This window comes from Psammomys obesus, unplaced genomic scaffold (assembly GCF_907164565.1).
Source record: "Psammomys obesus unplaced genomic scaffold, mPsaObe1.curated_primary_1811, whole genome shotgun sequence".
NCBI classification, from domain to species: Eukaryota; Metazoa; Chordata; class Mammalia; order Rodentia; family Muridae; genus Psammomys; species Psammomys obesus.
Genome location: NW_026593286.1, coordinates 16,300,826 through 16,326,832, shown reverse-complemented (window position 1 = coordinate 16,326,832; position 26,007 = coordinate 16,300,826). Strand labels below are relative to the sequence as shown.

Genomic DNA, 26,007 nt, shown 5'->3' with positions numbered 1-26,007 from the left:
GAAGGAAGGAAGGAAGGAAGGAAGGAAGGAAGGAAGGAAGGAAGGAATAAGAATCCAAGTGCTGTTTCTGTTCCTGTTAGATCTCACGTCCTACAGAGCTGCAGCTGAGAGTACCACTCAGACACGGCCATGCTGGGGCACCCCTGCCTATTCTTACGAAGACCCTCGCTTGGTGTCAGAATGCTTCCTTTGGGTTCCAGCTTGGCAATCTTTCTGGTTCAGGCAGGGCTGGGCCAGTATGTATGTGCATGGCAGTTCTACTCTTTAGGTGGCTGGGTTTAACAATGTGCTACTGATCCTGGGTGGTAGGAGGGGGTGAGGTGGGTATTATATCAGGAAAAGGTACTGGCGGAACCCACAGAGGTGGATGTTATCAACGGGTGTCTAGACTGGCTGGGAGGCCAGAGCTCAGACAGTTGCACTAAGACTCCAGGGCCCTGGAGGAGGCTGGGAGTTGGCATACCTGTCTTGTGCCTTTCTTCCATTCAGGGTTGCAGAGACATGCTTGGGACTCCCTGTATGCACCGTTTCAGAGCCTCAGCACTCCCATTCGGGAGTTCTTGGTGGGCGCTGGTATCGGCCTTTGGGCTGTGTTAGCTTCTTTGGTGGCATGTCTGCTTGTGGTCTTTTCCCTTCACTCCACATCCTTCCCTGGGGCTGTGTTTCAGCTTTCTCCTCTCCTCACTCTCCCACTATGCTGAATCATGCCCACCCCTCCACTTCGTGCTTTCAACCTTCCATCACCTCTGGGATCTGGCCTCTGACTCAGCTCCCAGCTCTCCTAAGGGCCCCAGGCCTGCCTGGCTCCAGAACTCTAGTCAATACTTGGCTTGGACTGAGAGTTGGCAAGAGACAGGATGTGAGGTGCCCCAGTACTGGCTGGTGGCCACCTGGGAGCCTTTTAAGGTTGGGAAAGCAGTTTGGGGCATGGCAGCTGTCAGCACTTGACTGGGAGTTCTGTGTTTGCCACGTTGAAGCTCCCTGAGCTTCAGCTTCCCTCATTTGTAAACCGGGGATAATTATGCCATCCTCACGGATTGGAAGTGAGTGTGCGAATGAGCTTTATGGACTGTAAAGCTGTAGACAAATGTTAGTTGTTAGCGTTCGAGGTTGATGTCGTGTACATGAGCTCAGCTTTCCATGAGGATCTAGAAAGTGCCTTGTCCTTTCCTGCCCCCCCCTTTTTTTTTCTTCACACTGACTGTGCCTTGGGGACTCCACTCCTGCTCCTCCCCCCAGGTCCTCAGCTTGTCACGACATCTCTGTGCCTGCTTCATCCCGGAGAGCCAGAGAACTTTCCTTATGTCTTTAGGTTCTACCAAGCAATGGAGCAGTCACCCCCATAAGTCAGACTGGCTCCGGGGCCCAAGATGCTGGCAGGCAGGTCCAGACTCAGCACTGCTTGCAGAGCAAGCTGACTTTCTTACCCTACAAGGCACTGTTTGGTCTAGAGTAGTTGGATGGAGGCCACGGGGCCAAGTAGAGGAGCTGGAGCAGGCAGAACCAGTGGTGGCAAAGACATTTGGCAATGAGGGGGTCCCAGGCCCGGTGTGTGTGAGTAGGGATGATGGGGCTGTCTGGCCGCGGGGACTGGCACTGTCCCCACTGCAGAGACCTGCACTGAGCCACTGCCCTTTCTTCCCGCCTTCCCACCCTTACACTCAGTGCCACGGAAACAAGGTTGGATGCCCAGTGAGCTCCAGGGGTCCCCACCCCATCAGGGCCTGCTTTTGAAAACCCACAGATGTCAGTTCTTGGTTGGGAACTACAGTAACCAGGACCCCAGCACCTACGGAATACAGCCGTTGGCCTGGGGGAGCAGGGGCTACTGTGAAGGCAGCCTCGCCCGAACCGTGAGTTCGTCTCCCCCACTGAATAACTCTAAAGCACGGTTTAGATGGAGGGAGTCTCTGAAGTGGGAGGTGGGTGCCTAACTGAGGTCGGAGCTTCTGATAGCTGCCACATCTGTCACACAGGCCTCTGTTGAGTACCTACCCGTGCCAGGTGCCCTGTCTCCGAACAGTTGCTTCTGTTTGCAGAGTGCCAACAGTGTAATTTTTTTTTCTAAGATTTATTTACTAATTATGTACAGTATTCTGCCTGCATGTATGCCTGAAATCCAGAAGAGGGCACCAGATCTCATTATAGATGGTTGTGAGGCACCATGTGGTTGCTGGGAATTGAACTCAGGACCTCTGGAAGAACAGCCAGTGCTCTTAACCTCTGAGCCATCTCTCCAGGCCCAGTGTACTTTTTTTTTTTTTTCAAGCCTTTTCACGTCTCTTTCCTCAGGCTCTAATTGCATCCTGTGTGTGTGCGTGTGTGTGCATGGATGGAGAAACATATGTGTCATATATATCCTCATATACATATGTGGAGCCGTGTGTGCGTGTGTGTGTGCACACAGAGGCATGCAATCTTACAGATGGGGGAGAAAAAGTATATGATTACATCGAGCTTGAGCTAGGCCAGAAGCCTGGGAATCTGCCTGGGAATGTTATCAGCAATGTGATAAGTAATGGAAATTACTTATCCAAGTAACAAATCAGTGTGTGTGTTGGATGAAAAATAACCAGTTGGTATTTGCTGAGTGCTTCCTATGTACTAGGCCCACTGTTGATCACATAGTCACCTTTAACCCAGCTCTGGGAAGGAGGTCTGGCTGTTGTGTCCATGTCACTCATGAGGCAGCTGAGACTTGGGAAGTGTTAGCAAGGTCTTGCAGGGCAGTGCTGACCGGCAGGCCTTTGCACGACAAGGGAGGTGTCCTGGGTCTGTACTGTGCAGTGTGGTACACCGATTGCGCAGGGCATCTGGCACGTGAAATGTGGCTAGTGCAATTAGGAACTTCGGTTTTTAGATAATGTCGTCTTACTTGTCATGCATGTTAAACAGTCTCATCTGTTGCTTCTTCCCCCCCCCCACCTCAGTTAGGATGCTAAACTAGATCAACTGGTGGCTGAACATCTCTAACCACTGCACTGTACAGTCCCCTTTCCTACCACTCTGAAGAGATTGGGGCTACTGTGTGCCCTGAGATTGTAGGGAGGAGATTGCCCAGGCCTCTATAAGTAGCTAGATTGGGGAAGGGAGTGTCTCTGTCTCCTTTCCTGACTCTCCATCTCTGTCCTGTGTGGCTCTGGACCTGTTTCCTGATCTTGGGTCCTTTCTACTGTGAACTCTGGCAGGAGGCCCTCTAGTTCTGGCCAGGAGGAAAGAGGCTCAAAGTGTCCATTCCTTCTCACTGCATTTCTCATGTGTTGGAACCCAAGGTCTTGCATTTTCCAGCCAAGACGGCCTCTTCAGTTTAACTTAGCTGGCTTCATTTCTCTCTCTCTCTCTCTCTCTCTCTTTCTCTCTCTCTCTCTCTCTGTCTGTCTGTCTGTCTGTCTGTCTTTCCCTGTCTCTGTCTGCATCTCTTTGTCCTCATCCTTCTTTCGGTCTGTCATGTAAGGATCTTAATGGATGAGCTATGTGCTCAGTAAGACTAGTGAGGTTCTGAGTGGATAGAGAATTGGACCCCAACATTTGGACCAGGAGACGACATTCATTGTGGCTTCTCTTAGTCTTGTGTTTAAGAGCGCTACTAACATGTTTGAGAAGAGGGTATTTATTGGGCAGCATGAACACAAAAGGAAAGGAAGAAATGGTGCCACTAGCCTCTACCCTCTTTTCCTGGACTGGGTCCTAGGCAATTGTGTGCATAGTTTCAGGTTCCTCCCTAGCAATGACAGTGGCTGCTAATAAAAGAGCTCTCTGGATACCTCACTTCCCTGTTATCCATTTCAGTGGGATCTGGACATGTGAGAAAGCAGGGTGCCATGCTCTACTCACTCAGACTCAGCTCTCCCTCCCCAATCCTGCCTGTCAGCATCAGGGGTACCTGTGGGCTGACTCCCCAAGGCTGTCACTTAAAATGGAGCTTATCTATCACCCACCACCTGTCACAAGAACGGAGACTCAATTGAGTGGCTGCAAACAGCTTCCCTGGCCCAGAGCAATCCAGCATAATCATATGTGAGAAATTCAACACTTGCCTGGCTGGGTCAGGCTGACCATGTGAAAATCTTACCAGTGTTTCATACATTTAAAACTAAACCTGAAATACTCTCAGCCGTGTTTCTTCTCACCCCAGGGAGTCCTGGGGAAATGGTCATGCCCACACACTAGACAAGCCCCACCTCCAAGCCCAGCCCTCCCTTCCCCTCGCTTCCTCACTGATATTCACTATGGCAGCCATTTCAAAAAGCACCTGTGTGGAACCTTCCAAGACTGTACAAATGGAGGCAAAAGTGAAGGCCAGGCCATATGGAGGTGCTGGCTGACCCTCAGCCCATTCTTCCTTCCCCACAAACCACATGGGGCTCTCTTTGGCCTTCAGAGCAAAGGCCAGTTCTTCAGTGGCCTCCGCCTTCTATACAAATTGGGCAGAGTCTCTCTCAGGTGGGGCGTGACACGGGATTCCTGTGCTCACACGGTTTATGTTGTCCCTTTATTTCCTTCCTTCCTTCCTTCCTTCCTTCCTTCCTTCCTTCCTTCCTTCCTTCCTTTCTTCCTTCCTTCCTTCCTTCCTTCTTTCCTTTCTTCCTTCCTTCCTTTTTTCTTCCTTTCTTTCTTTCTTTCTTTCTTCCTTTCTTTCTTTCTTTCTTTCTTTCTTTCTGTTTTTTTTTTTTCTTTTGAAACAGATCTTTCTGTGTAGCCCTGGCTGTCATAGAACTCACTTTGTAGACCAGGCTGGCCTCGAACCCATAGAGATTCATCCACCTGCCTCTGCCTCCCAAGTGCTGGGATTAAAAGCATGCTGCCCCGTGCCTGTTGCCCCTTTATTTTGTCACCCACTTTCATTCCCAGACCGTTACTCTGCAGACCTCCGAGCCTACACTTTCTACCTCACATAGTTTGTTTGTTTTGCTTTGTACTAACGTCTGTAAAACAAACTTTATTTTACATACCACCTCTTCCACTATTCCCAGAGTCAAGAGACATCTGTGGGGCCTTTATTGGCTCCTCCCTTGCCACCTTGTCCCCATTCTTGCTTACTATTCCATTCAAGTGTATCTGGCTAGTCCTTATCAAGCCAAAGCCCCCTAACTACATGACCGTGTTTTTTTCCACATCTTAGCCCTTGCAGCCATGCCTAAAGACCTTGAAGGACAGATTAAGGGCTGTGTGGACTGTAAGACTTGGGGATGAGGTGAGACGAATGAGAGAAGCCTTATCTGGGGAGTTCAAGCCTTGGAAGCACCCTGAGTAGCCTGTGGGGAGCTGGGGGGACACAGAGTAATAAGGCTTTTTCTAGAGGGGAGGTTGGGATGGCAGCAGAGACCATAGAGGAGTGGTCCTCTGAGTCTTCAAAGGCATCAGCAGCCCCCGAGAATGTACTGGATGCACAGACTGTTGACCTCTGGCGACCCAGGCCTGTAACTCCAGCTACCGTGGAGGTTGAGATTATAACCTGCCAGGGATACGGAGTGAGTTCAAGGCCACCCTAAGCAACATAAAGATGCCTTGTCTCAAAACCAGAAAAAGGAGGCCTAGTTCAGTGGAATGCTTGCAGGGCATGTGCAAGACCCTAGGTCCAGTCCCCAGTACTGCAAAACAAATGACCCAAACAGCCTGTCAGCCCAAGTCCAGGCCATGAATCGTGAGAATTAGAGGGGGCCCAGCCAGCCATAGCCCAAGGAACTCTTCAGGGGATTCCAATGTACAGTGAACTTTGAAAACCAACCGAGTTGGGTGGTGGTGGTACACACTTTTAATCCCAGCACTCAGGAGGCAGAGGTAAGCAGATCTCTGAAGCCAAAGCCAGCCTGGACTACAGAGTGAGTTCCACAACAACCAGAGCTACACAGAGAAACCCTGTCTTAACAAACAAACAAACAAACAAAAAACCCAGCCAACTGGAGAAAAAAAGACAAAATGTTTAAAATCACTGGCCTGGAGTTAAAGACCTAGCTCAAATTGTGAAGCTGGCAGGTGTAATTGTAAACAGAAGGCTGTAGAACCACTTATGGGTTCACAACCCTGCTCTGAAGTTGAATGGCCAAGTCCAGTGAGACTCAGCAGCGTCACCTCTTTGAGTTCTCCTTTTCCCGTGAGGATTCGCCTAGGTCTCAAAATGTTCATGTACCTAGGAATCTCTAGAGTCCTTTTGAAATGGGGTTCGGGGAGAGATACAGTTTTTGACTTCTCACTTCAGAAAATCAATTCTGCTGGCTGGATGAGGTTTGGGAATCTGTATTTCAAAATAAGCCCCAAGTGGTACCCGTGTGGGTAGTTCAAGCATTACTCTGACAGTCCTGACGTAGAGAGCCTTGGGAGACACCATTCATGTGCTAGGTACTGGGCGGCAGCAAAGCTGTAACTGCAGTGAAAACTCTACAGACAGTGGAGAGCTTAGGACCGACTGGGTGCACTGCTTACTGGCCTGGGGAGTTCCTGCTCCATGGGTTCTCTAATTCTGGTTTTTATTGAATGGGATTGACCTGAAAGCACTGTTGAAAGGGTGGCTAGAGTCAGCACATAAAGAGCTGGGTCAAATGTGAAGGGGTGGTCCTTCAACGGGAAGGTGTGGAAGAATTGGCTGGCTATGTCCTTTGCTGGTGTATCTCCCACATTGAAATCTGGGTTTGTAGATGGATCACTGGCTACAAAGGTGCCTTTGCCCACAAGGCCAACGGAGCTTGGGATCCTCCAGCTGGGCGACGAACTTTGGGGTTATGGCAGAGCAGAAACCACTCCATTTTTTTTTTTTTTCCCAGAGTGCACTCGTCCTACCCCTCGGGAGCGGGACCCTCCCCCTGGGCTAGCAATCTGGCCAATAGATGTGACCTAAATTTGCTGATTGGTTGGATAGCACCTAGGTGATATTCTCCTGATGGCCACCAGGTGTCTCTGAGGCATTGGCAGGCCTTTGCCAAGCCGTCTTAAATCTTTGCCCCTCCCTCCTTCCCTGGGCTAGGGAGCTGCCTCAGCACTGTCCAGCCTGGAGGTGACCTGTGAGCCAGGAATCTAAGCTCTGTGGAGGGAAAGGAGCTCCCTCTTACAAGGGCCATGCCTGTGATCCCAGTGTCAGCTGGTGGCCACGCCTCCAGCTGCAAGTGCCATTCTGATTTCTCTCTCCTCCCCAACCTTGAGACAGCCAGCCTAAAAGTGGGCCCTCCTCTTGGACCCCACCCCTCTTCCTCACCGGCAGTACTGGGGAACACAGGTCATAGCTTGGGAATGTGGCCCTGGGTGGAGTGAGGGGATAAAGGAGGGAGATGAATTTGTGGTCACAGCTCAACACCTCTGTCTCTATTGCTCTTTTCAAGCCCCTTCCCTACCTACTGGATGCTGGTGGGGACTGGCCATTGGTGGGGAGTGGCCCATACTTTCCTAGTTATGGGCCCTGGTGGGCTGATGGGTGAAGGGCAAGTTGCCATAGGGATCCAGGAGAGCCCACGGTTGAGCTGGATACAGGCCTGTGTCCCAAAGAGCCTGCTCTCCCAGACTTGCCTAGTATAGGACCTGGGAGGCAGCCGCCATGCACTAAGTTTCCTTAGTTGATGGGGGGCAGGGGCGAAGGACGACAAAGCCCTGACAGTCCTTCGGTTCTCTGTGTCTGAGAAAGTTGGTTGTGGCCTGTTCTAGGGTTAAGGCTAGGCAGCCATGCATTCCCAGGACAGGAGTCTTGGTTTGGGTGAAGCAAAGGGTAACACAACACCATTGGCTTTCGGCGCTTCCTATGGTGGATTGGTCAATGTTTATGGCAAGGATATCCGTTCAATATCCAGGCAAGGGTATTAAATGCCACACTACCCCTATCCCCCCTCTGAGGACTGGGGTCCCCACACCTGGAGTCCAGGCCCCATTAGTGGGCTCAGCTCTTGTCAGTGTCCCAAGCTGTAAAGAGAGGAAAGGCAGACTCCCCTGCTGCTTGGAATGAGCAGTGGCTAAATTCAGCTGGGCTGGGCTCCGCCCCTCCCCCTGTTCCTATTCCACCGCTCCAGGGGCTGCTCCCTGTGGTCTCAGCCGGCACCACCTTCCCAGCCAGCGCCTGCCTGCTGCCCAGCCTCTTGCTGGCTGGCCACCCCCACCTCCTTCTTCCCCCTCCTAGGCTCACTTCCCCTCCCCCAGGGACGGCTCAGTGCAGGGCCTCAGCTGGGTCAGCGAGTGAGTGGGGCTGGGCAGGCTGAACGCCTGCTCCCTGGGGAGCTAAGGCCAGTGGGCAGTGGGCAGGGAACAGGCGGGCCTGGTGCCAGGGCAGAGGCTTAAGGAAGGTGCAGGCCGGGGGTCCGTGTGCAAAGTCTCAGGGTGAGTTGGGGTGCAGTACTGCTGGGGGCTTGGGGTTGGGGAACCAGGAGGAGGGGCCAGGGGGCCTGTGGCAGATTCATGTCTGTATTTGGCAGTCGGATAAACGCCAGCTCAGCGAGGCTGGGCCCCTAGCCAGTTGTAGGGGAGAGCTTCAGGGCCCTGGGGACACCCCTCCCCCAAGGCAGACTCAGGTGCCCCCCTCCTCTTTTCCTAGGCCGAACCACTCTTTTCTATGGATGACTGTAATTCTGCCATCTCCTGAAAACTTGGGGTTCATGTTGTAGAGATGGCGCCAACAGGTGCCCCTGGGGAAGCTGAGAAGGGAGAGGGGGAAGGGCTGCCTGGACACTGCCGCCTCATTGGTCCTGGAAGAGGTCAGGATTGGGCTTCTCTGGGGTGTGCTCTTCTTCGCTAGGCCCAGCTCACCCAAGAAACCAGTCCTGCTCTTGTGGGGTCCCAGAGATACCTATTTTGTCCTTTGGAGCTAGTAACATAGATTCAGGATTCTACTCAAGGCCAAGTAGTGGCCCTGCCGCTGGCTGAATCTTTTGCTCCAGGCTATTCTCTGTAGAATATCATCAGGGTCAGAGTTGGCAGGCCTTGACAGAGGAGGAATCAGACTCAGGGAGAGGAAGTCCTTGGGCATAGTCAAGCAGCCAGAGAGGTTCACCAGGAGGTGAAATCAGGCTGGGCCTGCAGGAGCTGCCTCACCTCTCTACATCATCCCCAGCCGGCTCTCTCTGTCCTTTTTCCCTGATATCCTCTATCTCTCCTCCAGGCGGGTCCACATCTCCTTTCAGCAGTCCCATCACCTCTGATGAGGAGTACCTGAGCCCCCCAGAGGAGTTCCCAGAGCCTGGGGAGACCTGGCCCCGAACCCCTACCATGAAGCTCAGCCCCAGCCAGGATCGGGATTCCTCTGACTCTTCCTCCAAGGCCCCCCCAACCTTCAAGGTCAGCTCCCCTGAGGCTGGTATCCAGCCTCCCGTAGACACTGTCCCTTTGTACAGCCCTTAATCTTGAGGCCACTCTTAGGCATTGCGTTTAATGGAGCCTCACCCCATTAACCCTTGTTTCCCAGAGAGAGTCACAGACTGGTGTGGAAGTGACCTCTGTGTCCCGAGTCCCCCAGCTCTCAGCAGCCGGTGCTATGCTCTGTCACCCCTGATGCTTTGGGATTTTCCTTCAGGTGTCGCTCATGGACCAATCGGTAAGAGAAGGCCAAGACGTCATTATGAGCATCCGAGTGCAGGGGGAGCCCAAGCCTGTGGTCTCCTGGTAAGTAGCAGCCACCTCAACCCTCCTCTCTCCCACTTCCCAGGCTAAGCCTAAACCGCTGTGGGTAGAAGGGAGCAGAGCTTTAGAGAACTTCTCATGGGAGCCCCATCTCAGCTAGAGCAGGACCACTGTCCTGCCTGCCCAGGGCTTCCTCTCTTGGGGAGGTGCCGGAGCAATGACTGTTCACCCGCTTTGAAGGAATAGTCAGAACTCCTCTTGCCCTGTAGAAGGCTGACCCTCTCCCTCTCAGCTGCTGCAGGGTGGATTTTGAAACCAAGCCATTCTGTGCTCGGCCTGTGGTAGACCCAGTCCTTACAGTTTGTTTCTGAGCTGCCCAAGTCTGAGTTAAATTCTCAGCTGCCATGCCTTGTGCATCCCAGGTGCCCAGAACATTAGTCAGCATGTCATCATCCCACCCCCACACTGTTTTGGGGTTCTGTCCTTTTTATTTTTAATTGATTGTGTGGTCTCAGTGTGTGTGTGTGCGTATGTATATATATTGTGTATATATATGTATTCCTTTTAAGATTGAAAGTTCTTCATACCCTTTTGGGGAGTGGGAATCCATGTTTCTGCTACAAGTATGTGGGAATAAGATACAGGGTCATTTGAGAACTTTTTAGAAGAAAACTAGATTCTGAGATCTAAGAGATCCAAGCGGATCTGAAAGTTTTTAAAGAGGGTGGAAAGGTGAAGTCAGGGTAAACCTGGGTTTGGGACCCAGAGTTGCATATAGATCACCATATTGATTTATATATATGAATCAGCCATATAGATTTGGGAAGCCATTGGGGAGGGGAGGTGATGGCTCTTCAGCCTCCCTCCTGCTGTTGCTGCAAATGCAGATGAGGGCTTCAGGTCCTAGCTTTGTCTCTTTGACAGGCTGAGAAATCGTCAACCAGTGCGCCCAGACCAGAGGCGCTTCGCAGAGGAGGCCGAGGGTGGGCTCTGCCGGTTGCGGATCCTGGCCGCCGAGAGGGGCGATGCTGGTTTCTACACCTGCAAGGCAGTCAACGAGTATGGCGCTCGGCAATGTGAGGCCCGCCTGGAGGTCCGAGGTGAGAGGCCACAGACTCGTGAAATCCCTGCCTGTCCTCATCTTTACCCCATTGACAGCTCACATTACGACCTCAGTTATAGGATGTCACCCTGAAAGGGCCATGGAGGCTCCCTGGTCCAGCCGCTTATATTGTAGTTGACTAAACTGAAGCCCAGAGAAAGGAAATGACTCGCCCAAGATCACAGAGCAAATCATTCCATACTCGACTGACTCCCCAGTCTGCCTGCCTCACGTTCCATCCTGGTGACTTCCAGCAGGAGCTTGAAGCCCTGCACCCTGCAGCCAGCCATCCTATTTACACATTCTTCCAAGCTTTTGACCACCTCTTCCCTGACACACTTGCCCTATTCTTGTGCCCAACCCCCTATTCTCCCCACACATCTGTTTCATTGTACAGAAACTGTTGTGGTTGGGGTGGCCGTGGGGAGTGCTGGACCCGTTCGAAGGGAGCCTTAGGGTATCATCGTCTTGGGACATTGGAGGGACACCAGGAGTGCCAGGATTATGGAGCCCCGAAGTGTGGACAGGACCGGGCCCTCAGAGTTGGGGACATAAAGCAGGGTTCTCTTGCAGCAGGTGTAATAGGCTCTATCTAGGTTGCCGTTTGGAGGCTGCTGGGTCACTCCTCCAGAGGCTGGCCATCTGTTTGACCTTCCCTTCCATGTGCTGTCACGGGAATAGGAACATCTCAGCCCCTTATTCTGCCATGGTCCTTCCCTGCCCCTCACTGGGCACCTTTCCTTCAAGCCTGGCGAAGACTAGATCTAGGGGCTTCCCATGACACTCTTAAAGTCCTGCTGGAGCCCAGACCTGTGGTCCTGGTTCCTGTGCCAGGCCTCGCCTGCCTCACTCTCCATGGTTCCTCTTGTTGCTGTGATTGCCACCTCTTTGAGTTCTGAATTCTTCAGTCCCGTTTCCAGACCTCTTCCTTCTCTGGGGTTGGGCCTGCCTCACTTCTGTGTTAACCTGTCTGTGTCTTGGTGCTTCTTTCTCTTTGGGATTCCTTCCAGTATCCCACAGGCTTTGGGGTGCTCCTAGCGGCTATGAACACTTCTCCCCTTGTTGCTTAGGGTCTCTGCCTGAGGAACCCCAGAGACCAGGCTAGCCACTGGCCCTTTCGCCCCAGTGCTTATCCATGGGGAGCTGAAAGTGGCAGTTTTAGAGGCAGCTTCATATCCAGGGGGGCCCTAGCCAGGTCTGTGTGCCTGTGGTGTGCGCGTGCGTGCGCGTGCGTGTGTGTGCCGCACTAACCTGCCGCTTGCTGACTGAGGTTTTTGTCTGTACACAGGCGAGTGAGCTCAGGGGGCCACCTGCGCTGCCCCTCGCTACCCTCCGAGCTGCACCCCTGTCTCAGGCACCTCTCGGACCTCGCTGTGTTTCACTGCCTCCTGCCCACAGACCCAGCCGGCTCTCCGGCCCGGACTTATCCCAGCCTCCCCTTTCCTCCCTACCCTGTGCAGCACCCTGGGGTAGCCCATGGGCCCCTGTGGATCCTTCTTCCCCCAGCGGATATGTGGCTGTGCAGGCCAGGAGGCTCCCGGAAGGACTGAGTACTGGGGAGGGGTAACCATGAGGGGTGCCAAGCTCCCCCGGTCTTCCCGTAGGAAGCATCAAGCGAGTGCATGTGCTATGCTGCTACAGGCCACTGTCTGTCTTTCTGTTTGTCTGTCTGTGTGTCTGTGACAGTCAGGGAAGAATGCCTCTGAGCTGAGGTGGGATAAGACAGAATTAGATGACAGAACATGGCCTCCGTGAGATGGAGGGGCTCAGAGGGGCAGGTGCAGTGGATGGGAGGCTCACTGGGAAGGGGCAGGGTACTGAACATTTCAGAAATGGGTTTTAAATGGCACAACACTTTCTATTTCACAAGAGACCAAAAAACCAGAGGTCAGGGGCTAAGCCCTGGCTGCTGGCAAGCTTAGGACCCAGTGGGGCACCCTTCTTCACAGCCACATCCAATATGTTCCGTCTGGGAATGGGAGAGGTAGCCAGGTTGAGCACAGGAGCAGGGTCCTAGTCGGGGTGGAGGTTTCGAAACACTATTTCGTAGCTCAAATAAAGTCCAGTTTGTACCCAGCTAGCGTGCTGTGTTTTCTTTACTGCCGCCGCCGTTTTTCGGATTCCTTCCCCCAACCCCCCATTCGCTCTCACCTCTCATCACTTTTCCCTCCCAGGGGGCCAACACGGGTTCCCATCTCAGAGCCAGGTCTAGGGGCTCCTTGCTGTCTTGCCTGGGGCGGATGGGCTTTCCCAGTCTCCAGAGGAACCAAAAATGCATCTCTCTCTCTGTATCTGTCTGTCTCTCTGTGTGTGCGTGTGTGTGTCTTCCTCGCCCTGTGTGTCTCTGCTCTGTCTGTGCCCCCTGTGGCTGCCTTCCCCTCAGCACACCCTGAAAGCCGGTCCCTGGCCGTGCTGGCCCCTCTGCAGGACGTGGACGTGGGGGCCGGGGAGATGGCGCTGTTTGAGTGCCTGGTGGCAGGTCCAGCTGACGTGGAGGTAGACTGGCTGTGCCGTGGGCGCCTGCTGCAGCCCGCGCTGCTCAAATGCAAGATGCATTTTGATGGCCGCAAATGCAAGCTACTGCTCACCTCTGTACATGAGGACGACAGTGGTGTCTACACCTGCAAGCTGAGCACAGCCAAAGGTAACTACTCACTCAGACGCCAGGGCTGCTGGGGCGCACAGAGCTGGGGAGGGGACTGAAGGGCCTGGGTGCAGAATGGATGCCCAAGAGGGAACTCCAATTGCTGGGGCCAGGAGATAGTGTGGGCTTCTGACCAACCAACAAAGAGCACTTATCGTGGGATTCTCAACCTTCCTAATGCTGCGACCTTTTAATATAGTTCCTCGTGTTGCGGTGACCTAGAATCATAATGTAAATACCCAATATGCTGGATATCTGATCTGTGCCCCCTGGGAAAGGGTCATTGGCTCCCAAGGGGTCATGACCCACAGGTTGAGAACCACTACTTAAACTGATACTTGGGTCAGAAAGTTATGTTCCTGTGTTCACTATTCCCAAGACAGAGCGAGTCCATTGACATCTAGAAAACAAACCTGACTTGGGCATCTCGGTTCTTGCCCCGCAAGCTGACAAGCGCATGTCTTTGGACAAGTCACTTCCCCAGCCTGAGCTTTACGCCATCCATCTGTGAAAAGGGATGGTGCTGATACCTGCCAGGCAGGGGGATGGGCAGGATTAGTGGGATCACCCCTGCAGAGAACAAAGCTCTGTAGAAGTCCAAGGCTGGTGGCCCATGGGTACCAGCTGTTGTTACTGTCAATGGCATCTCCGCCCTGGTCCTTTTCTCAGTGGAGAGCAGAAATGAGGGCGCCTGCCTCTCGGGTAGAGAGTATAGAGTGGGACCAAGAGACATCTGCTCTGGGTGTATGACAGGTGGGACAGAGTGTGGGCACGAACCAGACACAGAAAAGTCTGGGCAGTGGGCTTATCTTCAAGAACCTTCTCAGAATCAAGCTATGTTTCATCTCGAATGGACAGAGTAAGGTAAGAAATCCTGTGATCCTATAGTATCCCCAGCCCGCCTTGACAGGCTGCCGCCCATCCTTGCTGACCTCCTGCCTCCTAGGAAGGCCTGGTCTATGAATCTTGGCTCACTGCCTCAGCCCTCACGCTGAGCCTTTGCAGGACTCGGCTCAAGCTCTTAAAGCTGGGGCGTGGCCTGGTGAGATGAGGTGTCTGGGCCTCCCTAGCCTTCTTTGACCCAGCGCTGCCCACTTCCTCCCAGATGAACTGACGTGCAGTGCCCGGCTGACGGTCCAGCCATCGCTGGCGCCTCTGTTCACCCGGTTGCTGGAAGATGTAGAGGCTCTTGAAGGCCGCGCTGCCCGCTTGGATTGCAAGATCAGTGGTACCCCACCTCCCTCTGTTTCCTGGACTCATTTTGGTATGGTTCCCCATGCTGAATGTGCCGAGAAAACATCTAGGGTTAAGATAGGGTGTGCCCAGAGGAAAGGTCCCTCTGCTTTAGTAGATCTTCATCTATATCCCCCAGGCCACCCCGTAAAGGAGAGTGAGAACTTGCGGCTGCAACAGGATGGGGGCCTACACTCACTGCACATTGCCCGGGTGGGCAGTGAGGATGAGGGACTTTATGAAGTCAGTGCCACCAACACCCATGGCCAGGCCCACTGCTCTGCCCAGTTGTATGTGGAGGAGCCTCGGACAGCTGCCTCTGGCCCCAGGTACCTCAGGACCCCCAAGTGCTGCCTGCAGTGCCTCTGAGGGATCTTTACCCTGAACCAGGAGGGCAGAGCTGTGCATGCCTGGGCATCCATGTGGTTCTTACAGCTCGAAGCTGGAGAAGATGCCATCCATCCCTGAGGAGCCAGAGCATGGAGATCTAGAGAGGCTGTCCATTCCTGACTTCCTGCGGCCACTGCAAGATCTGGAAGTGGGGCTAGCTAAGGAGGCCATGCTGGAGTGCCAAGTGACCGGCCTGCCCTATCCCACCATCAGCTGGTTCCACAATGGCCACCGCATTCAAAGCAGTGATGAGCGACGCATGACACAGTGTATGTGACGGGGAAGAGACCCAGTAAACTCTTGGCTTTTTTGGATCCTCTCCTAGGACCCACTGGGCGGTCTTCTCTTCATAGTCTGGTTAGAGATGGAGGGGGAGGGGAGGCTGGGGAACAGAGCTTTTAGGGGCTCTGAGGTCAATCTGCTAGCTGCTGAGTCACCCCTGGCTGGCTCTGTTAGCACTTACAGGGCAGGCAGGAAGGCCTGCTGCTGACCAGCATGCGGACTGCAGGCAGGCTACAGCCTTCCCTCCCTCATTTGTAACTGAGCTGTGGTGAGAATGAAATCAGCCCAATACACAGACACACACTCACATGTACACACGATATATATCGCCAAAAGCAGGGACGGGCAGCTAGCAAGTGGTCAGCAAACGATAAGTCTTAATATGGTTTTTGATGCCACCACTCTCGCTGTTGATAAAGCTGCTCATAAGCCTGAGACATCTCAGCGGAAGAGGCTGGCATGCGCAGGGTCTTGCTGAAGGGAAGCTGATGCAGAGTTGCTGACTAGTAAAACAGGAAAGAGGGAGTCAGGACTTGGGTTGGAGTTCTCTTGCCCGGTTATTTTCCCACGGTAACACTTGTGTTCTATTGTTGAAGCAACATGAATCTCACATGAGTTCCTCCTGTGTCCGCTCATGACAGTTTTCTTCTATAGCTGCACCTAATAGTCCCTTATTAGGTGCTTTCTATGTGGTGCACCCCAAGTCCTGAAGACCCCAAGACAGGGACAAACTTACCTTGTGATAGGCCTGTGAGGCAGGTACTCTTATGCCTGTTTACAGATGGGGAAACTGAGGCTTAGAGAGGTACAGACACTTCCTCAAAGCTAAGCAACCCCCTCCCCCCGACCCAAGCCCATCTCCTATGGTCTGCTCTTGAATGGCATTGTAGCTCAGTTTGTAAGTGCTTATCTGAAGCCCCAGATGTAATCTCTACTACTGCATAACCTGGGCGTGGCATCTGGAATGCCAGCATTTGGGAGGTAGAGATAGGAGGATCAGAAGTTCAAGGTCATTCTCAGCTGCATAGTGGATTTCTAGGCTGCCCTGGACTACATGAAACCCTGTCAAAGGGAAGGGAAAAGAAGGGAGTATAGAAAAGAGAGGAAAGAAGAAAGAAAAGAGAAATACAAACTGTTTTTAGTCACTCATATTCCCAACTCCACCCTCATCTCATCACTAGCAGCCCGGAAGCTATCATTGTTTAGGTCACAGACCTTCTTGTGTCCCCATTTACTTTGAGGGCCTAGATGGGTGTCTGTCGCAGGGTCTGAGCTGACATCATTGCTGTGCCAGTCTTTGCTTTCTCTTCCCTTAGAAATAGTGTAGGCAGAGATGAATGAATGAATGGCCATTCGAAGTGAGCTAGCTGCTAAAGGAAGGCAGGAGTGTTTGAGGACTTCCCTGGTGTGAGAACAGTGAAGGCCAGCCCTTCTTCATGTCCTGCGAGAGACAGCATCCTTATCATTGATGGAGCACAGCACAAGGGAGAAGCTTTGGGATGAAATGAAACACGAGTTCAAACCACTGCTTCAGCATTTATTAGCTGTGTAACCTTGGGCAAGTCAATTAATGTCTCTGACTCATTGGTAAAGGGGGATAATTTTGTAGAGTTGTTGAAAGGATTAGGGCTGAGAAAACTATGCCAAGTGCCTGGCATAGGATGAACACAAAGCAGGCAACTCTCACTGCAATTTATAATATGACGTGTATTTGGCACTAAACTGCATGCAAAGCACTGAGTTCTAGGCGAAAGATGGGCAGCTGGATGGGAGCTGTCACTCACAGAAGTGAAAAGGAGAAATCTCCAAAATCATTGGGACCTGTTACGTAGGTTCCAAGAGGGCTGGAGAGCCAGGAAGGGCATCAGGGTACTGGGAGGAGAAGGAGGTGGGGCCATGGCAGGATGGGCTTCATGGACCTGCACCTGAACTATGCTTTAAAGGAGAAGGAAGCTCCAGGTAAGAGCTGAGAATGTTCTAAAAGGGAGGAGTTCGGTGGACAAAGATCCTGAGGTAAAACTCATATGGCCTGTTGAGGGACCTGATGGACTGAGAGGCAGGAAGGAATAGCAGATGGTAGGGAGGGCATTGAGGTTTCTGGGTCTGGCTTTCCTCAGGCTCCATTGGGGAGTAGGGACATGCGGTGGACATTGGGATAAGAAGAGACCGGGGGAGGGAGCTGCTAACAGAACTTCGTCAGAACCTTGACGTGGAGGTTGTAACCCCTCAGAGGTACAGGAATGAGAGGCCTGTCGCAGGGTCAGGGACCTACAGATAAAGACAAACCCAGTGTGAGAAGAAGATGCCAAGTGGCTAGGCTTGAAATGTTGAAGGACCCACAAGGATTAGCCTTGGCTACAGGAAGCACATGCCTCTTGGAGGCTGCCCTGTCCTTTCCCACTTTTCCCTTTCTGTGCAGTGGGTAATGTGTGTGGCCAAGTTTGAGCTGGCATGGGCCCAGCCCACTGAGTATCCTGATCAGCCATGTATCACTCCCCCCCCCCCAACAGACAGAGACATACATCGCCTGGTGTTCCCAGCTGTGGGGCCTCAGCACGCTGGTGTCTATAAGAGTGTCATCGCCAACAAGCTGGGCAAAGCTGCCTGCTACGCCCACCTCTATGTGTCAGGTGAGGCAAGCATCCTCTCCAGCAGCTGCATTCACTCTGGCACCAACCAAGGGCTAGGCTGGGGGTGGGGCTCAACACCAGCTCCCTCTCTACCCCTGAGAGAGCAGCTGTCAGTGCCCCTGTGCCCGTGGCTGAGCCTCAGCCCCAGCTCTCTGCAGAGCTGTGAGGCTCTAAAGCACGCCAACACCTCCCACCTGTGGCTTTCAGATGTGGTTCCAGGCCCTCCGGATGGTGCTCCGAAAGTCGTGGCTGTGACAGGGAGGATGGTCACGCTATCCTGGAACCCACCCAGGAATCTGGACATGGCTATTGGTGGGTCATACGGGGTCATGTAGGTCAGAGGATGGGGGAAAGAAGCATGAACAGTGATGGCTCAAGTCGGGGCACTGAAAGGCTTTTGAGCATATGATGGGGGGGCAGGGGTAGGCAGGAGTGGGCAATGTGCTAGAAAGTAGGACTGGGAACATTTTTACTGATTCTTCTCTAGACCCAGATTCCCTGACGTACACTGTGCAGCACCAGGTGTTGGGCTCGGACCAGTGGACGGCACTGGTCACGGGCCTGCGGGAGCCTGAGTGGGCAGCCACAGGGCTGAAGAAGGGACTCCAGTACATCTTCAGGGTCCTCAGCACCAGCGGCAAGAGCAGCAGCAAGCCCTCGGCGCCATCGGAGCCTGTGCAGCTGTTAGAGCGTGGTGAGCCCAAGGCTGTGTGAGCGTGGGTGTGCGTGGGGTCAGTGGCGGAGACACAAAAGCTTCTCTAGACTTGGTGACTGTAGGGTGGACAGTTGCTCGGCAGTCCCATCAGCGGCAGCAGTGGTCTGGGTACAAAGCTGCATTGCCATCTGTCCTTCCCTAGCTGCTTTCTGGCTATCCCACCACTCTGAGCTTCAACATCTCCATCTGTGAAAGCGGAGCTCTGGCAGGGTGTTGGGAGAGATACAGAGGGTACCATGGTCCCTTGTCTCAGCTCAGCAGAGACCTGTGTTCTCTCCACCCCCCGCCCCTCAGGCCCACCCCTGGAAGAGGCCCCCGCTGTGCTGGACAAACCAGACGTTGTGTATGTGGTAGAGGGCCAGCCGGCTTGTGTCACTGTCACCTTTAACCACGTGGAGGCTCAGGTTGTCTGGAGGAGGTGAGTCCTTGCTCACCAACTCCACCACCGCCACCACCGCCAACCTGTGATCATCCAGCCCCAGCTCCCCACCTGGCGATCTCTTCCTTAGCTGCCGAGGAGCCCTCCTAGAAGCGCGCACGGGCGTGTATGAACTGAGGCAGCCAGATGACGACCAGTATTGTCTTCGGATCTGCCGGGTGAGCCGCCGAGACCTGGGACCCCTTACCTGTACTGCCCGGAACCGCCATGGCACAAAGGCCTGCTCGGTCACTCTGGAGCTGGCAGGTAGGTGACAACTTTATAGTCCTGCCTCTGAGGCATGCTGCCATTGCCAACGTCCTCCCTCTCGGGCCTGTCCTTCTAGTCACGATAATACTATTAGTAATAGTAAGTTTGTGAGTTTGAGGTCACCTGGGCTGTAAGTGAAAAAGCTCCAGCCTTTTTCTTTCTTTCTTTCTTTCTTTCTTTCTTTCTTTCTTTCTTTCTTTCTTTCTTTCTTTTTTTATTTTTCAAGACAGGGTTTCTCTGTGTAGCCCTGACTGTTCTGGAACTTGTGTTGTAGACCAGGTTGGTCTTGAACTCACAGAGATCCACCTGCCTCTGCTGGGATTGAAAGCCTGTGCCAATACTACCTAGCGAGGTCTAGTCTTTAATAGGAAAAACAAAAACAAAACCTGGAATTTAACTTACTGCAGAGTACTTGCTTAGAACAAGGCCTTAGGTTTTATCCTTAGTACTGACACACACACACACACACACACACACACACATACACACTCACACATTCACACACACACACACCTGTACATACCCAGTGTTGTGGTATTTAGCATCTCATATGAGCCCAGATCAGTGTAAAGTACTTAACATATCTCATTTAATGTATCGACCTTGTGCGATGGGCTTGGTTGCCATTCCCATTTTACAGACGAGGAAACAAAGTCAAAGTGTTGAATAACCTGGCCCAAGGTCACAGAGTCTAAGAACAGGAACTAGGTTCAAGTCCCCATGTCAGAATCCAAAGCTGCGCGTACTAAAACTGTAAGGAAACAGTGTCTCAGCTGAAACAGTATGGAAGGAAGAGATGATTAAAGAGCCAATGCCCTCGAGCTCAGCTTGTCACTGCCCAGCCCTGAGGCTCCTGGCTGCTCTTCAGCATCACTGTCACCTTTAACCACATGGAGGCCCAGAACCAAAGCCCCTTTTTGTAACTTCTCCTCTGAAGCCGGAGCTTCTGAGCTGTAGCATGCATTAAGTGGCCACTGTTTTCTGTGCTGGATGGTTAATTAACTCCGGCCACTTAAAACTTCAGGTCCACCTGAACCGAATATTGTCACCTGCTGAGTGGATACAGTTCCAAAAAAAAAAGTGACATTTCAGTTAGCACAGGCAATCCATGAACAAATGGACGTTTTTCGTTGCTTAAAAAAAAAATCATTGAAGTTCACTAAAATCCTCCAGAGTTTTGACCTTGACAGATGGCCTTCTCCCTCAGCAGACAGAGGACCAAGTTCCTAGAGTGAAAGCAGCCATGGAGTGTGTATGGAGCAGCCATGGGGCTAGGAGGGAAAGCTGGGGGCCTCCTGACCCTGGGTGGATGGACTTTCTATTTCCAGAGTTTTGCTCTTGCCCAGCCCCTACCCTGCACTGTCCCCAGACCATAGAATCTTCCCAGGTGTAACCAAACATGGGGCTTAGAGAAGCCTAGGAGCCCTGTGTCCTAGCCTGGCATGAATGGTGGTTGAGGGAGACTTTCTTAACCAGCCAGAGCCAAAAGGGACCTGGGCTTCTACCACACACTCCATTCTGCTTGGCCCTGCTTCACCTCCAGCTGGGCAGGGTAGGTAGAAAGGGGGTCCCCTCTGCTTTCTGCCGCACAGCAGCCTCTTCCCCAGCCTCAGGACGGCCTCTCCCATTGTCTGTATAAAGCCAGGCAGGCCCCTGTGGTCACATCGGCCTATACCCAGCTGTTCTATTTTTTCCTTGGGGATTGATTACGTTCGCTCCTCTTAAAGCTGGGGTCTTCAACGTGCACTCAGAATGCAGGAGCTGGGCTTCAGAGTCTTTGCAAGGCACATTGCAAAGTGTGTCTAATTCTACCGTGAGAATCAGAGGCTGCCTAGCAGGGAAGAGGGTGGCCATGTGGTTTGTGGGAGGAGTGAGAGGTCACTCCTAGACTGTCCAGTAAATTTGGGGCTGTGCTTTTGTTGTTGTTATTCTGATTGCCATATCCCAGAAGGCAGAAGCCTTCCTAGACATTTAAATAAGATTCAGAGAGAGAAGCTTCAAGACAGAGGCAGCTTCCTTCAGGAGCTTAACTCTAGGTCACAGCCCCAGCCTCCTCCTGCAGGGGCCAAATACTGGCGGGCAGAGGCCACCAGGTGGGGTGTCAAGGGGAGCAGTCACCCACAGGGGGCAGCCCTGAGCCACACTGCACCAACTTCATGGTTACTGCAGGCAATGAAGGGCTGGATAGCCAGACAAGAGAGACAGGAAATCCAGATTTCTTTTGTGTGTGGAAATGTCCTAATTTCGAAGCTATTAGATGAACCCTAAGGGTCCCACAAAGTAACCTGTACCGGTTACCGTGCTTCTGAGCCTTGGAAATCCCTTGTTAGGATTTACAGTGAGAGCCAAGCCAATTGAGGGGGGAGTGGGGAGGCTGGGAAGGCAGGGCCTGGTAGTCTCACCATCCAGTTGCCGATAAGGACAGGGGCTGAGGAGGCAAGCCCCTGTGGTGATGACATCTGTTCCTCTGCAGAGGCCCCTCGGTTTGAGTCTATCATGGAAGATGTGGAGGTGACGCCTGGAGAAACCGCTCGCTTTGCTGTGGTAGTTGAGGGGAAACCACTGCCGGACATCATGTGGTACAAGGTCAGAGGGTAGTGTGCACTGTAGCAGCTGGAGGGGAGCCAGCGGTTTGTGGAGTCCTGGGAGGCCTTAGAAAAGGAGTGTCTGGGCAGAGGTGTGGTTAGGAGAAGGAGGTGGGAGTCCGGGACTAACTAACTGAGTGCTTAGGGGTTTCTTTTGTTTTGGTTTCTGGTTTTGGTTTTTCCAAAACAGGGTTTCTTTGTGTAGCCCTGGCTGACCTGAAACTTGCTCTGTAGACCAGGCTGTCCTCAAACTCAGAGATCCACCTGCCTCTGCCTCCCGAGCTTTGGGATTAAAGGTGTGCACCACCGCTGCCCAGCAGGGTTAGGGGCTGTCAGTAAGAGATAAAGGGGAAGCTGTTTCTGGTCCCCAGGTCAGAGGAACTGAGTGGAGACAAAAGTGGGGCTTGACAAGGAGGCTCCTGGCCTTCAGGTCCAGACGAAGGAGGCTGAGTGGTGTGGGGGACTAGCTAAGGCCCCAGCGGGCAGTAAGGCCAGACCCAGGTGACACCCACCTTCGCAGGATGAGGAGCTGCTGGCCGAGAGCAATCATGTGAGCTTCGTGTATGAGGAGAACGAGTGTTCCCTGGTGGTGCTCAGTGCTGGGAGCGAGGATGGAGGCGTCTATACCTGTACAGCCCGGAACCTGGCAGGCGAAGTCTCTTGCAAGGCAGAGTTGTCTGTTCATTTAGGTGGGTTAGTGTTCTGGGGAGAAGGGGCAGGCAGTATCCTTACCCTTCATTTCTCACTACCACATCCTCTAACCCCAGCACCTTCCTGAGGACCGGCATTGTGCCCTTGGTCTTTTGCATCTGTCCCACATTCTCCGTCTCTTTCTTGCCCTTCTCCCAACATGAGGACATCTCTCTCCTCCCCAGCTCAGACAGCGATGGAGGTCGAGGGGGTCGGAGAGGAGGAGGAGCACCGAGGAAGAAGACTTAGCGACTACTATGACATCCACCAAGAGATCGGCAGGTGTGGGGCGAGGCGGAGCTGGCATCAAGGATAAAGAGAGGTTGCGGGGTCTGAGGGCCAGGAAGGATGGAGGGTCAGCACTGTAGTGACAACCGTGTCCTGTCATCCCGCCTGTGTCATCCAGGGGTGCCTTCTCCTACCTGCGGCGTGTGGTGGAGCGGAGCTCTGGCTTGGAGTTCGCAGCCAAGTTCATCCCTAGCCAGGCCAAGCCCAAGGCATCAGCTAGACGTGAGGCCCGGTTGCTGGCACGACTCCAGCATGACTGTGTGCTCTACTTCCATGAAGCCTTCGAGAGGCGCCGGGGACTTGTCATTGTCACGGAGCTGTACCCTGAAACAAGACAGGGATGGAAGACTGAAAGTGGTCCTTTGAGCTAGGGCTATAACTGGGGTGGGGATCCAGCTCACTCAGCATGCTCAAAGCCTTGGGTTCAGTTTACAGCACTGCATAAAAGTGACTGTGGAGCTACACACCTGTGATCCCAGTACTGGGGGATAGGTAGATCAGAAGTTTATGGTCATACTTGTCTACATAGCCTAGTTCAGGCTATGTCAAGCGCTTTTTTAAAAGCCTGTTGGCAACTGGGATGAATGATGAATCTGGAGATGTCTGCGAACACCGTTTCTAGACCTTTTGTTTTAACCCCCACACACAAACTACAAACAAAACTTGAGTTCATGGCAGGTAGGATGATGTGTGCCTTTAATTCCAGCTTTCAGAGGTAGATTTAAGTGATCTCTGTGAGTTCAAGGCCAGCAGAGTCTACAAATAGAATTCTGGGTCAGCGACATAGTGAAGCTTTGTAAAAAATAACAATAATAACAAGGCTTATATGTTAATAATAACATAGCATTTAGCGTGTGCCTGGCAATGCTGCGTGGATTTTACCCTTAGTACATACTCAGTTCTCGTGTGTATCCACCTGGTGGAACTTCATCCTTGTTTTATGGCTGATGAAAAAGGCAGTAGAGAGGTAAAGCAGTGTAGTCTAGGGTCCCGCAGCTAGCAAACACCTGTGTTTTCATCACAGGATGCAGCGCAGTGTGTCTGCGCATCTGACAGGACCTTGCTTCAGGTGAGAACCCATGCATTGCCTTACTTACCAGGATGCTTCTCATTAAGCCCCACCTCCCTCTCGCATAAAACCTCTGGCTAAGCAACGGCACACTGAGCCAGCAACGTTGGCAGTTGGCCTGATGCTCCTGGAGCTGGGTGACCCTGGTCTGCACACGCCAGCCTCCCGGCCTGCATTGTTCAAGTCCAGACCTCAGCAAACTGACAAATAATTTCATTACGTGGCCCTCTGGGTTACTCTCAACTGTAGTCAATAAGATTCTACTATAATTCAAGCCCTGTAAAATGCTTCATAGGCCAGGAGAAGATCTGTCACCTTCATTTCACTCCTTGAGGAAACCTATGCTCAGAAAGGCTGAGGGACTTGCGTGAGAGTTCAAGTTCAGGCAGGCCTCCTCGTGTGTGTAACCTGCTGCCAGAAAAGAGGAACACAGATTCTGACCTGTCTGACCATGTCAAACATGTTTTGTGGGGAATGAGGGCCCTGGGCTAAGCAGAGGCTGGGCTCAATTCCGGGGCTGAGTGTGGGAGTTAGTGCTTGATGCTTACTCCTTGACCTATGACACAGCTGCACAGAAGAGCTTCTAGAGCGCATGGCCAGGAAGCCCACCGTGTGTGAGTCTGAGGTGAGGGCAGTGGGTGGCAGGGGCAAGGTTGTGTGCCATCTTTCACCTGTGTGAACTCTGGGAATGATGGGTGGGTCCTAGACATGTCATTTGTGTCCACAAAGAAGCCAGGAGTGGTGCACAGCTGCACAACTTATACAGTGGTGCATGGTAACCCTGAGTCGCAGCATCCTTCATCCTGTGCGGTGAGCCACAGATGAGCTTTCATGAGCCATCTGAAGGCCACTACCCAGGTATGGCCTGGCCTCTTGCCACATCCCTGGTGATGCTCAAACGGAGTGTTCCCCCACCTCCACGGACTCTGGCCCCCCTGTTTCCACAGACCCGGGCCTATATGCGGCAAGTGCTAGAGGGAATTTGCTACCTGCACCAGAGCCACGTGCTGCACCTGGACGTCAAGGTGAGGAGGGGTGTGGCGAGCAGGCAGGAGGCGGGGCTACCTTGCAGGGTGTTCTTCCTTAATCAGCCCCCACTGTTGTAAGTGTCGATTAATATTTGCTGTTAATTATCTCTTAGTAACGCTGCTGTTAATCCCAAGCAGCTGTATATCCAAATCACCACACAGAGACTGGGTTTATTTAGTTAACCTAGAACACAATGCTGGGCAATAGTTACTTCCTCCTAAACCTCCAAGCCCTCATAGTTTCCTGACATTTAGATTTCCCACATTATGCTTTTAGTAATATATTATGTCCAGTCCATCTCCACATAGTTCCAAGATCTGTCCTCCAGCTCCCTCTCATAGCTCTCCCCTCTTTTTCTCCTCCCACTCATTTCCTACCCTCTGGCTCCTCCCATCACTCAACATTGTGGCTAGTTGCTTTATTTGTGTGTGTGTGTGTGGGGGGGGGAATCAGCATTTGAATGAACCAGGGTAAGGTGTATACATTTCAAAAGAACATCATACCAACACCCCGTGCCTTGGTTATAGCCGGAGAACCTGCTAGTCTGGGATGGTGCAGGGGGTGAAGAGCAGGTGCGCATCTGTGACTTCGGGAACGCCCAGGAACTCACTCCAGGGGAGCCCCAGTACTGTCAGTATGGCACGCCAGAATTTGTAGCACCTGAGATTGTCAACCAGAGCCCCGTGTCTGGAGTCACTGACATCTGGTAATGCTGGCATGCTGGGCGTGCTGGGGACTCGCTCGCTGGGTAGGAAGAGCTTCAGGAAACTGGGATTCCTCTCCGGAGAGTCAGTGGGCAGCATTGCTCCTAAGGTTTCCCTTCCTGCCCACATGATTCTCATCTGTCCTCATTCAGGGCTCGCCCAGTCCTTCTGGGCCTCAGCTCAGCAGTCCTCAGCTCCCAGCATCCTGGGGGTTGGGCCTCCCTGGTTAAGACTGGTGTAAGCTTGTTGGTCCTCAGACTTTAGGCTTCCTCAGCCAACCCTGCCGTGGCTCCTGACTTTGGGTTGCGTTCCTACCTGAAGTAGGCACTCCTATGCAGTGTTCCCAGGGAGAACTCATCCCTTTCAGAATGGTGGTGGAGAGAGCTACTCATTTCTGGATGGAGTGAGCTGGCCTCTCACACATACT

General features: G+C 52.8%; 1 protein-coding gene across 3 annotated transcripts in view; it reads left to right on the top strand.

The window, feature by feature from the left end:
* Positions 1-26,007, top strand: part of Speg (striated muscle enriched protein kinase) — a 49,654-nt gene that overhangs the window by 10,399 nt on the left and 13,248 nt on the right. For 2 of the 3 annotated variants that reach the window (XM_055616584.1, XM_055616583.1), the window contains exons 9-27: positions 9,074-9,249; positions 9,485-9,573; positions 10,456-10,631; positions 13,017-13,277; positions 14,383-14,541; positions 14,650-14,839; positions 14,946-15,169; positions 17,693-17,812; positions 18,020-18,124; positions 18,300-18,506; positions 18,822-18,945; positions 19,037-19,212; positions 21,689-21,801; positions 22,321-22,489; positions 22,676-22,772; positions 22,897-23,097; positions 24,415-24,472; positions 24,795-24,872; positions 25,404-25,582. In XM_055616584.1, coding sequence (XP_055472559.1) covers positions 9,074-9,249; positions 9,485-9,573; positions 10,456-10,631; positions 13,017-13,277; positions 14,383-14,541; positions 14,650-14,839; positions 14,946-15,169; positions 17,693-17,812; positions 18,020-18,124; positions 18,300-18,506; positions 18,822-18,945; positions 19,037-19,212; positions 21,689-21,801; positions 22,321-22,489; positions 22,676-22,772; positions 22,897-23,097; positions 24,415-24,472; positions 24,795-24,872; positions 25,404-25,582 — 2,902 coding nt within the window. Of the gene's footprint in view, positions 1-9,073; positions 9,250-9,484; positions 9,574-10,455; positions 10,632-11,921; positions 12,705-13,016; positions 13,278-14,382; positions 14,542-14,649; positions 14,840-14,945; positions 15,170-17,692; positions 17,813-18,019; positions 18,125-18,299; positions 18,507-18,821; positions 18,946-19,036; positions 19,213-21,688; positions 21,802-22,320; positions 22,490-22,675; positions 22,773-22,896; positions 23,098-24,414; positions 24,473-24,794; positions 24,873-25,403; positions 25,583-26,007 lie in introns of those variants that run through there. The other variant, XM_055616585.1, reaches the window with a different exon arrangement.